The sequence below is a fragment of the Mustela nivalis genome (genome assembly GCF_964662115.1).
Source record: "Mustela nivalis genome assembly, chromosome: 6".
In the NCBI taxonomy this organism is placed as follows: Eukaryota; Metazoa; Chordata; class Mammalia; order Carnivora; family Mustelidae; genus Mustela; species Mustela nivalis.
In genome coordinates, this window is record NC_139025.1 from 112772361 (window position 1) to 112785226 (window position 12866).

At 39.2% G+C, this 12866-nt stretch overlaps 1 protein-coding gene across 4 annotated transcripts in view; it reads right to left on the reverse strand.

Moving 5' to 3' along the window:
- Positions 1-3405: 3405 nt before the first annotated feature.
- LRRC49 (leucine rich repeat containing 49) overlaps positions 3406-12866 on the reverse strand; it is a 160380-nt gene continuing 150919 nt past the window's right edge. For all 4 annotated transcript variants that reach the window (XM_082733857.1, XM_082733856.1, XM_082733858.1 and 1 more), the window contains one exon: positions 3406-4138. In XM_082733857.1, coding sequence (XP_082589983.1) covers positions 3935-4138 — 204 coding nt within the window. In that variant the 3' untranslated portion in view covers positions 3406-3934. The remainder of the gene's footprint in view (positions 4139-12866) is intronic.

Genomic DNA, 12866 nt, shown 5'->3' on the forward strand with positions numbered 1-12866 from the left:
ATCAGCTATGCTTCTGAGTAGTGCTCCTACGGCTACTCCCTAGTTTCCCAAACTGAGTGGGAAAAAAGAAGGCACAGAAAAATACACACTGCATGATACTATTTCTCTAAAATCTGAAAATATTTAAAAATGTATTCAATAAACTCCCCATGCATAAATGCATAAATACAGATGGTATGAAAACATGAATGAATAAGGAGGTTTGAGTTCAGAATCGTGATTACCTCTAGGGAAGGCACGAAGTACCCAGAGGCTCCATCTTTACTTCCAATGTTTTATTTTTTAAAATCTGAAGCAAGTGTGGAAAAATATTAATATCTCTTATGATTGGTGGTAGATACAGGGTATTTATTTGAGATACTACTACTCTACATGCATTTCTGCATGTTGAAATATTTCAAGATAAACAAAGAGAAGAAGTCAACTCTCCGAGTCAAGCTTAGAGGGATTGGTGTGAAGGATGGATAAACAGTTTCATTGTCTCCTGAAGAGAAACTGCAAGCTATCCTATTGCCCAAGAACCACGGGGGTCATTTATTCCTGGGGGCTTTGAGCATACTTTAGATATATATCCTTACCCTCTTTCCACAGAGGACTCAAGGTAGCTTGCAACAAAAGACACACGATGAGCCGGAAAAACATAAACAGAAGTAGAAAATCAGGACCAACGATAAACAAATATTCCATCAATACTGGTTCACCACAGTTGCTATGATCGCGTTTCAAACTTGGCTCTGAACTTCTTGGCAAGAGCACCCATTCCATCTCCAGCTGACCCAGAAAAGCAGGTTACAAAAACTAACCTTTGTTCTTCAAGATTTAAACTTAGTATTTTCCTGAGCACTCTCTCTGTGTTCTGTTTTGCATTTTGCCGTGCTGACTGGACAGGTTCTTCTTTCCTTTGTTCTTTTGTCCTCCCTGCCCCCACCCTCTTTCCCTCTTCTTCCCTTCCTTTCTTTTCACTCTTTCATTAATTTTACTCAGATGTGAGATCCTTAAAACTAGCAGTGGCTCTGAAAGCAGGTCTTAGCTATTATTTATTGGTTCAAATAACTTTAGTTGAGGTTTTCAACCTCTCTGTGCCTCAGTGTTCAAATATTTAAATGGGTGTAGGTATCATAGACTCACACTGGGAGATTAAATGAGATGACGCATGCAAAGGGCTTAGTAATACAAAATATTCATCAGTCTTAGTCGTTTTTATGATCACCATTATTAACCAAGGGAGGGGAACATGAATACCGGTGGATTCCCTGCCCTGGTCAGGAATAGCCCGGAAGCAGAGTAAGACTTGTCACCTGTCAGGCCTTCAGGGGAGTGAAGCTGAGGAAGCGGGAGGCGGGAGGCGGAGACCAGCACCATCCTCAGACAATAGCACAGTTAAGAAGCCTCAGATCCAATGGCACACTTAGCAACCATCCCCAGATCTGGCAGCGTATTTAACCATTTAACTGCAGAACCAGACATGGCGGGGCGGTGGGGAGGCAGGCAATGTCTCCCCAAATGGGGGATACTGGACATTTCTGCTTTTGAAGCAACCACAATATTCTGTTTCTGCCTGAGATTCGATTTTGGAAAAAAGCAATCCTTCGGCACATACTAACCCAGATACTCTCAGGCCGTGGGGTGTGCATCTCTTTTCCTTTCCCAAAGACCCTTAGGAAACTCCAAGTAGAGGGGACAACTGGTTCTAGGAAATCACCACTAACAACATTGTACCCTCACTTGATTATTCCACGCCCAGTAGATTCATTATCTACACCTAGGAACTCCAGCAAGCAAAACGGCTTGGAAAGAAGTTGAGCTGGAGGAGATAGTAATTACATGGGAGGACATAGCCATTGGGAGTTTGGGACCAGGCAAAAGCAGGATTCAAGAAGTAGAAATTCATCTACTATGGATAGTGGGGGCAGGCAAGAGAGGTACAAAGGGATGAGAGACCAGGTGACTCGAGCTCGAGCATTAAACAATTTGGTTTCAGGAATAAGACAGAAACCCTACTACTAGGTCTGGCTAGAGCCAGCAGTGGCTGCAGGCTTGCTGCCAAGTCACTGAGTGCTGACCCACGGTTCCTCAAATTCCCAGAATAACTGGGGAGAGCCAAGAATGCATGTGAATATGAGGGTCAGATAGATGCCTTTAGCATCAGGGATGGGAGAGTTAGGGAAGAGGCAGCATTCAGGAAGCCGGAGATCATTCACCTGCAAAAACTCGAGTGAGCAAGCTTTCCACATGCCTAAGGGATCACAAGCTCTGGCTTTTTCCTATTTACTGGAAGCCCTTGAACAAGACATCTTTGTCTCTCCTCTCTTCTTTGTCTCCCTCTAGGTGGGATCTCATTTCCATATCAAACAAGAACCGCCCCCCCCCACCCGAGAGAAATCACCCTTTACCAGCCAGATGAGAGATGGTTCATGTTTTAATTTCAAAAGGCTTAAGGATCATCAAGAAACTAAAAGTACTTCCTGTCCAGGAGAACCAGTTCTGTCGTTCAACCTGTTTCTGGAAGAATAGCTTCATTTACTGGTGTTCGCTGTGTGCCAGGCATTGTGATAAATGCTTTACATGCATCATGTCATTTGCTCCTCACAACACTGTTTAAGGTAGGTTGTATCATGAGGCCGGTGTGGTTCAGATGGCCCTCAGGCTGGTAAACTGTAGCTTAAGAACGAAGGCACAAACCCAGGGAAGTGGGACTTAAAAGGTCAAATTCTGGAACATTAACCACCTAAACTTGAGCACTCCTTCTTGGGGGAGCGCCTGAGGACTGCACAACTTGCTTAGCTTCCTTCCAAGCATTTTTGTATGACTTTGGTGTCCTGCAATTTCCGCTCTCATTGTCCCACCTCCTGGCGGTCCTGCTGCCCGGAAAGCTGTGTGGCAAAATCTGAGCAAGTCGAATTCCTATTTAGTGACCTGTGAGGTGGTTGAACTGAAGCTGTATTATGTCCAGCTATGCTAATGGCCTCGAAACACTCTCCCCACCAGCGTGAACGAGGACAAACCCCTGCCTGCATCGTATTTACCTGTTTGATCTTCAAAGGGAATGAGAAAAATGAGAACCTTTCACCCATGAATCCCTAATACTCCCGAGGCACAGGGAGGCGTGCCTACCTGAAGACAGAGCCCCCGAACAGCTAACAGAAACGAACACCTTTCAGAGAAGCAGACTCTCTGACTTGTGACTGCATTTCACTCACACTAAGCATTTTCTTTCTGCCCCCCATTGTACTCACGTTCATCTTTTGTGTCCGCAGTGACGCCCACAGCCCCGTGTGGTGCCCTAAGGATGCATCCCTGCAAGGATGGAGCCTCTGCCTACTTAAGTGAAGAGAAGGGCTCCCACCCAGCTAGAGAGGAACATACAATATGACACTTCTGACCAGATGAAGGAGGCCAACGCACTTTTTTTTTACTAATTTATTAATAAGTTTATTCTTCACTCATAAAAAAGAATGTGTATTTGGCTTGGAAATCATGACATAAAATAAAAAGGGAAATAATTGGAAATTCTCAGCTGCAAGTAGGTAGAAGCAACTCATGCTGAAACCTGAGCCAGCACTCCGTGCTTGGGGCTAGAGCAGGGGCGCTGGGCGAAGCGAGAGCCGGAGACAGCGGTGCGAGCACAGGGCCCAGCGAGCTCTCAAGAAGGCTTAGTTCCCAGAGGTTGTTTGGCTGCTGAAGTAGGAAGCTAATCCTCCTTTCTCTCCTCTCCTCTCCTCTCCTTTCTTTCTTCCTTCCTTCTTTCTTTCCTTCTTCTCTTCCTTCTTTCCTTCCCTCCTTCCAACCTTTAACTACGGGAATGGTAGGCAATAGTGTTTTGATGCTAGGCTTTCTAGGTTGTAGGATAGTGTTGTTTCAACATGTTTAACCTACTTGTTTTCAACCTTCAAAAACACAAAAGTGCTAAAATCAACTGTAACTAAAGCCATTTCTATTTTTGGTCAGTTATCTGCTGTAGGCAAAGCTTCATGTAGGAATTTTTATTGCGGATTTCTATGACTGCGTCCCTAACAAGCTCAATGAACATCTGTGGCCAAAGCTTCTGCAGGGCTTCGTTTTTCATGTTGATTTCCGTGGCTTCCTTCACAAGGTCCTCCATATACATCTTGCAGAATTTCTTTTTTTCCTTTATTTCCTGTTAAAAAAGGAAAATTTTGCACCGAATAATTAATCCAAGAGATAAAGGAACATTTACCTGAGCCAGAGTAACATGAAAGCATCTGTTCTGAGCCTCACCCTTCAAAGACAAGTACTCCCCTAGACACTCTTGACATGATCAAGCTCTGCGTGAGTACAGACAGCAACGAGGAGCTCTTTACTTCGCAGTCCGCTCCTGTCTCTGTTAGACAGCTCTGGAATCACCTGAATTGTAACTACTGCTTCTCTGTTGGTAGACTTTCTCCCTTCTCAGTTAAGGGAGTTAAGCTCACACAAGACAGATGAATGCACAGATTTATGGCATCTAGTGGTAACTGTATCAGGGCACTGATACTGACAGTCTTAATTGGAATAAGGTCAGTTAATATCTATACACATACTTGAAATACCATCCTCTGAATTCAGTCTGTATTTTAGGAAATTGTGTAGTAGCGCTATACTGATTCATTAGTCTAGACCATTTGGACAAATTTTGGGGAAAGTGTATAAGAAGGAAGAGGAAACATACATAAGCCTAAGACCCAGAACTTGGCCTTGAGAGAAACAATGCTCCCACTCAACTTCTGGGTCTGAAAGTCTGCACATGAAAAATCTGGGTCCCAAACACAACAAGGAAAGTTTTGGGCCTAAAGCTACTCAGGCACTAGGCCCCAGTTTCATCCTAGAGGCTGAAACAAAGCCATGTGTTCAATCTAAGAACTCAACATTTATTTTGGCTATTCATACTTGTGAGGAGTACTGAAACAAGATGATGGAAAGTGCCATAGTATATATGGAAAAAATAATGGAATAGATCAGACAATCAGAATTATAGGAAACCGGGGTGCCTGGATGGCTCAGTCGTTAAGTGTATGCCTTTGGCTCAGGTCATGATCCCAGGGATCGAGCCCCACATAGGGCTCCCTGCTTAGTCAGGAAGCTTGCTTCTCCCTTTCCCACTTCCCCTGCTTGTGTTCTCTCCCTCGCTGTGTTCTCTCTGTGTCAAATAAATAAATAAAATCTTTAAAAAAATTTATAGGAAAGCAATTCACATCAATGAAGGAGGTAAGAAATAATAAATGTCAATGACACGATAGGTTTAATTTCTTAGAAAAGAATCTATTCAAACCTCCAACCCAAATCAAAATACCAAAATAATTTCAGGATTAATTAAAGGGTTAAATTTAAATTATCATCAGACATTATCATTAAAATTATATTTATAAAGACTTGTAATAACAAGGAAAATAAAATTCAATGGTCAATGGGAAAACAAAAATACAAAATAAAATTTTGATAGAGGTTGGGTTATACACATGTCAAAACTTAGCAATTGTATACCTAAGATTTGTGTATCATTGTACGTAAGTATTACTCCCAAAGAAGAAACTATATTGAATACTGAACTCTGGTTAATGATACACATGCTGAATTACTTAGGAAGAAGCATGCTAATGTCTGCAATTGCTTTGAAGTGAATTAAAAAATATAAGGTGGATTGATGAGAGAGGATGTGTCAATGTGTAGATACGAGACAAAGCAAGGACATTATAGTACAATGTTAATAGCAGAATCTAGTATTGTGTGTATGGGCATTTACTGTAAAATTCTTTCAACTTTGCTGTATGTTTGAAATTTTCATTAAAAAGTTAGGAAAAGTATACAGAAAATTATTAGAAGACAATATATTGAAGTATCCTAAGATTGCCTTTCGACTGTGCGACCATAAGTGTTTTTCCCTCTTTTTTTCTATTTCTTTTCCTTTTCCAAATTTTTACACTTTTTAAAACAACAAAACATGTTTTAGATTCTTGATTAATTAATGTAAATTCAAGATGAGTCCCAATTGTCACTAAGTTTCCCTAACAAAGGCCTAGTTTGGAAAATTTTCTTCTGACATATAAGATTTCTCTAAATAATCACTCACCATTCAGGGGTCAACAGGCTGACCTGATTTAGTTCATGCACTAAGAACAACTGGTCACGAATTGAGCTCGCATAAAAACATGTACAGATTGTGATGGGCGATAAATAACAAATGGTTCCAGCTGGCTACTTCTCTGATGAATCTTTCTTTAACTCTGAAATATGGTCTGGGACTTAGTCACCTGCACTAAGTTAGCTTGTTGATGAGAACAGCATTGAGCTGTTCCCTTTTAACACTCAGTAAATCTGGGCTATACAGGGACTACCAGGGAGACAGACAAGTGTGAATCACCAGAGATCAATCAATACCTGAAACGAGCGATATTTTACAACGTGCAATGCATTTGCACATATAGAAGGCACACGGCATATTTAGTGAATGCCTCTTTTACGCATTGCTGAGTTTCTTAAAACACGATTTTGAGTTATTTATTTATTTAGTTTAGAGAGGGGTAGGGGCAGAGGGAGAGAGGATCTTAAGCAGGCACCACTTCCAGCATGAGCCCGATGTGGGGCTCCATCCCACAACCCCAGGATCGTGACCAGAGCTGAAATCAAGAGTTTTACACTTACCTGACTGAGCCACCCAGGAGCACCACAATTTTGAGTTTTTGAAAAAAAGGAAAAGCCTCGCAGTAAGACTGGAAAATTTTTATAGTAATTTAGGAGTAACAAAAATGTAAAGAATTTTTAAAGGATGTATTTTTGCTAAATAAATTATACATAATACAAATTAAACTTTTTGTAATTGGCATAGTGCAATTTTTGGTGCTTTAAAATTTCTTGCTATAGCTTCTTCCATTACTTCTTTATGAACATGTTGCTACAGAATTGCATCTGCCATAATAACCCTTAATTCAGTAACTGTTGTAAAGCAGTTTTACTTCATCATTTCTTCTTTCCTCCAAGCCAATTACTCCCATCTCCATGAAGCAGACTCTGAACTCATCAGGTATCTGCCAGGACGACTCACTCTGCCTGTCCAGAATGATCCTGTTAAAAGCACATTAGAGATACCTCTCTTGCCCTGACCCGTCAAGGAGTTATTGCTCTTTGAATAATGCTTTTTCCATTCTCAAATGCTTTCATATACTTATTTTTTTCCTATCCCACAACATCCCTGTGGGGTTCATAAAGCAAGTATTATACAAGTTCAATCCTGAGGAGATGAACTCTGTACAATATTATTTATCTCATTGAACTAAAACTTTGTTGTCATGAAGATGGTTTGGGAAAAAAAAGTAGGTCAAAGGTAGGATTTGTTGTGGAACGATTTTAGCTATAATGGTACTTGTACTGGGGTCCAAGCCATATCTCCATCTCCTAAATGGGAAACTAAGGTCAGCAGAAGTTAAGAGACTTGCTCAGAATTACACAGCATCTACTAATACGTACCCAGAGAAAACTCTAACCTAGTCTTTGAAGGACCTGCAGTCTTGTTGTAGAGATGCCTACACATATGAAAAGCTAACTAAAAATTATTAAACAGTAACTAAGGGCTGTGAGATGTTTAGACAGCAAATCTAATCAGTGTTCAGAAAGAGGGAGCCCTTTGTGGTCAGAAAGACTTCAGAAAGGACATGATATACTTGGAGAGCGTCCCAAGGTCAGTAATCAGGAGATCTGAGTTCTAGAGGCAGCTCTGCCAGTAACTCACAGAGTGATCCTGAGTAGTTCATCTTAGTCTCCAGTTCTCCTCATCTGTCTAAGAACAGGACTGGAATCATTAGTCCCTTTCAGCCCTCTGACTCTACATCCATCTTAGATCTTTTTAAAAACGAGTCAGGAGCATGCATGAGCAGCCACCAAGCAACAGAATTGTACATGTTGTCATATAATTATACGTGTCATATGTATAATGGAAGGGTCTGCTTAGCCAGATTTGTGAGGAGCTCACTACAATTCCCAACCACTCGGGATGCACCGAAAAGAGAGACTGACTGAACATTCTCTGCTGCAGACTGAAATATTTTTCAAGAGGTAAGAAGCTTGGTCTAAACGAAGGAAAGCTAGACTGTAAGTCAAGAGAGTGATTAAGGAACTAGGGCGAGGTCTTTCAGGAAGTAAGTGGTAGAATCAGGGGCTCAGATCCAGATCTCCTAGTGGCCAAGTGTTCTTCCAAAATATCATGTGGCTTCAGATTCCTTCTCCCTTCAACATTTCTCAAAACAGGAGTCAACACTCCCTGTCCTGACTTTTTGATTGCTTATTTACTGATCAAACCACCTTGAAACACTGCTTATATGACTCCACTGAAACTACTCCTATTTAAAAAACAACGATCTTGATTGTCAAATGTATGACATTTTTTCTGCTGGTTTGTGCCCTTCAGGTGTTAGAAAATCACAGTCTATTCAATCAATCTATTCATTGAATATGAATATTCAATCTATTCATAAAGATTCTCACCTACTTTTTCAATGAAAACTTTGAAGTTTTGCTTTTCATCCTTAGGTTTTCATTTGATCTGGAGTTAATTTTTGTTGTATGGTGTGAAGTAAAGGGTTCAATATGTATTTCTGATTTGCTATTCAATTTCCTCAGTATGTTTATTAAATTATCTGTACCAGTCTGCAATACTGCCTATCTATATCCCCAATTTTGTTCTCAGGTCTATTTGTCTATTCCTACACTGCCTTCATTACTACACCTTTACAATACTTGGCATCTGGTGAGGCAAGTTCTCCCCACTTTTACTCTAGTGTATTTTGGGTTGTTTGCTCTATCAGATAACTTTTGGATCAGATGGTGACATTCTACAATAATCCTGTCCAAATTTTTATTAGAACTGCCTTATATTCATGGATGGATTTAGGAAGAATCTTTCCTATGTAGAAAGATATGAACAATCTATTTAGTTCTTCTTCCAAGTTTTTCAATAAAATTTCATAATTTTCTCCATAGAGGGCTTATACATATTTTGTTATTTATGTTATACAGTATTTATTATTAAGGTAAATGGCGTATTACTTTAGATTTATTTTCAAATAGGAAACATAGCCTATATTAGGTTATCAGCCCCTTTTCTTACCGATTTCTAAAAGTTCTTTATCATTCAGGGAGGTTAGTTGTAAAGCATCTTTTCATTTCTTTTTTGTCTTTGCTTATTCTAGCTCCCTGAAGGTCTTTTTCATGCTAACACCACACATACATTTTCCAAGATTTCTTGAAAACCTTTATACTTTTATTATAAACTTTAAAATCTCTGATCCATTAGGAATTTATGCTGATATAAGATATAATGTCTGACTCTAGCTTTCCACCCCCTTCCCCCATTCCCTAATCATTCCTAAATCATTTACTGGATAGTCCAAGTGACTTGAGATAATTCTTTATCATAGTAACAAATTCTCTTCTATATTTGCAGGTACAGTTCACTTTTCCATTCTATCTCATTAGACTATCTCTTTATGGTCATCCCGTTTTAACTGATATGACTTTATAATATACCGTAATAGCTAGTAGCACTAGTATTCTCAATATTCTTCTCTTTCAGAGTTCTTATGCTTATTTCCCCATATGTATGATAGGATCAACTAGTCTCAAAAAACCCTCAGTAAAATTTTTGGCATTTTCATTTTCATTGAGATCATATTAAAATTTTAAATTAACTTAAGGAAAACTGACATTTTGCTTTAGATCCTTTTTATCCAAAACATGGTAGGTTCTCCCATTTGTATAAATCTTTGGTGTGCCTCATTAATGTTTTAAAGCTTACTTCACAGAAATCATACCTATTTATTAGTTAGTTATTACTAGGTGTTTTATCTTTTTGTGTTGCTGCTGAGAGCTGGGTCTCTTCTGTTATTTACTTACATGGAAACTATTGATTTCTGCCCCATTACTGAATTTTCTTATAGCTTTTATAGTTTCTGAACTAATTATCTTGGGATTTCCGGAGATTCAATACTATTGTCTCCAAGTAGTAAGTTCACGCCTTTCCTTTCAAGTTACCACAAATCTCTTCCTCTTGCCTTTTTGTGTTGTCTGTATGGATACCTGATAATGGCAATACTGGACACCCCTGTCTTGAGACTGACTTCAGCGAGCATTAGGGTTCTACTGCTGTGCAGCATATTACCTCAAACTCGGTGGCCTAAGACAACATGTATGTCATCTCAAGATTCCATGCACCAGGAGTCCAGGCACAGCTTAGCTGGGTGCTTGGCTCAGGATGTCACAAGGCTGTAGTCAAGGTGTCAGCCAAGCTCTGTTCCTCTTTAAAGCTTGGGTCCTTTTCCAGACCCGGTGCTTGTTTGAACAGCACTCAGTTCCTTGCAGTCATAGAACTAAAGCCCCAGTTTCTTGCTGGCTATCAGCAGGGGGCTGCGGTCAACTCCTAGAAGCTTCTTGCAGTTCTTGGCCATGTACCCTCTCACACAGGTGGCTTACTTCTTCAAGGCCAGCAGTAGCCTGAATCCTCTTTTAGAGGACCTGGTCAGGTTTATCCAGGATAATCTCCCTTTCCATTAACTAAAGTCAACTGATTAGAGACCTGAATTGTATCTGCAAAATCCCTTTACCTTTGCCATATTCCATTGGTTAGAAGCAACTTACAGGTTTTACCTGCACGAAGAGAGGGATACCAGGGTGTAGGAATCAGGGAGGACATCTTACTCAGAATTCTGCCTATCATTGATGCTAATGTTTCTAGAGTTTCCCCACCAAGCATGACATTTGCTCTTCATTTTCTATTTATCCTATTTGCTGATTTAAAAAAATTAAGGATGGATGTGGAATTGTGTGAAATGCCTTTTTTTCAATGTCTAAAGAAATAATCACAACTTTTCAACTTAGACCAATCTCCTGAGAGGAATCTTCCTTGCATTCCTAAAATAAACTACACTTGGCTGTAATGTTTTGTTATTCATTTAATGTTCTGCTGTGGTCTCCTTGATACTCTTCCTTTTTTAAAAATATTTTTGCATCATCAATATTCTTGGGTTTTTGGTCTGGCTTTTCTTTTTCTGTGCCAATGCTGGCAGGTTTCAGATTTAATATTATGGTATCTGCCTTAAAAAAAATGGAAACATTTTCTTCTTTTGCAATACTCTTGCATAATTAAAAAAAAAAATCACTGGAATTGTCTCTTCCTTAGAGTTGGTTGATTTCTCTGTGAAATTATTCTTGTTTTGCATGCAGCTCTTTGATATTTTTCTAAATGTCTTTAGTATTAATAAAATTTATTTTATAATAATTTTAATTTTAATTTTATATAAACAATAGTAATATTTATAATCTATAATATAAATAATAAATAATATAATATATTATAATTTTTAATTTATAATAAAATTTATACATATTAATTTATAAAATAAATTAGTATTAATTTTTGACTCATGGAACTGAGTTGGTTCAAGAAGACAAAGACTCACAATCCTGTCAGTTTGGCTTTCATTTTCCTCCTTTGGCCACATCAGGAAGTCCGTATTAGCCAAAGATTAAATTCAATCCTCTCATATAGCACTTACTACCTTTCTCGTCCCTTCTTTTAACACCATCCACCCCAATCTCTGTGCTTCTGAAGAGTGAATTGCTCATAGCTCCTGGCTCTCTCTGTTTCTTTTTGTGCTTCTATGTCTTTTCTTCATACTGTGTTATTTCTCTTTTTCCTTTTATCTAGCTACACTTTATCATTTAAGACTGGTGTCAGGAAGCTCTTCTTTGGAAAGCCTCCTTGACCTGGATAAGATACTCCTCCCATACTCTCTTTATATACTGGTTTATAACCATCCCTGTATAAGTCTGGCTCCCTCATTAGGATGTGAGATCCGTGAGGATAAGGACAGTGACTTCTTACAGCCCAAGTAATCTGTGCGACAGGTGCTTAACACATGATTTTTGAGCAAAAGCATGAATGTTAGGGTCGGGGAGGATTTCAAGGTATTGACTTCAAGTATTTGAAGAGTTTTCTTGAGAAAGAGACAAATTCTCTTTTCTACATAAGGTGGTCCTAGGTCATGAATTAGAAGTTATTAGGAAGCAGATTTCAGCTTCACATGGGTAAGAATTTTTTTCACCAACAGAATTGTTCAGTGATAAAAGCTCCCTCATGAAGCAGTACTTTTTGTACTCGAATAATTTAAAGCAGAATCAGGACATCCTTTAGGATGCCATTAAACATCAATTGCATTGTGTTTTCAAGGTTTTTTTCAAGCTGTAATCCTTAGAGCCTCTCTGGTTCCAAAGAGGTGCTTCAGGATTGAGGGTGAGATGAGGAGAAAGGAAAAGACTAGACAATCCTCAAATGAAGCTCTGAAGCCCTCCTTCCCCTCAACAACAACAGCTGCTCTGCTGTTTTTGCTTTGTTTTGATATACTGGGTTTCAGCTACAATGTGGTTTGAATAAAGAGTCCCATGGCTGTTTAAAAACATCTGAAAACCACTTGCCCGGCCATTTCACTGCCATATATATATGTATACACACACACACACACATATACATATATATAAAATACATATATAAAACCTGTGTGAGTTATATAAATATATATATTTATTTATATATATAACTCACGGTGCCTTGCACATCAGTTAAGGATGCTCAGTCCGTGAGCGCTTCCTGCTGTCTTTGTCTTGCTCTTTTGCCCTTCAGTCCCCTCAAAATCTCTTGCAGAACCTTCACATTCTATTGTTATTTAAAGGATTTATTTCTTCAGCTTTCTTATGAGTTCCATCAAGGCAGGCACTACATGTTTTTCTTCCTGTAGCTCCTGCGGCACCCTAACACTGTATCCCTCCAATAAACCTCTGAACAAAGAAGTAAAGAATTAGTTCCAGCTTTTCTGGCTAAGCAG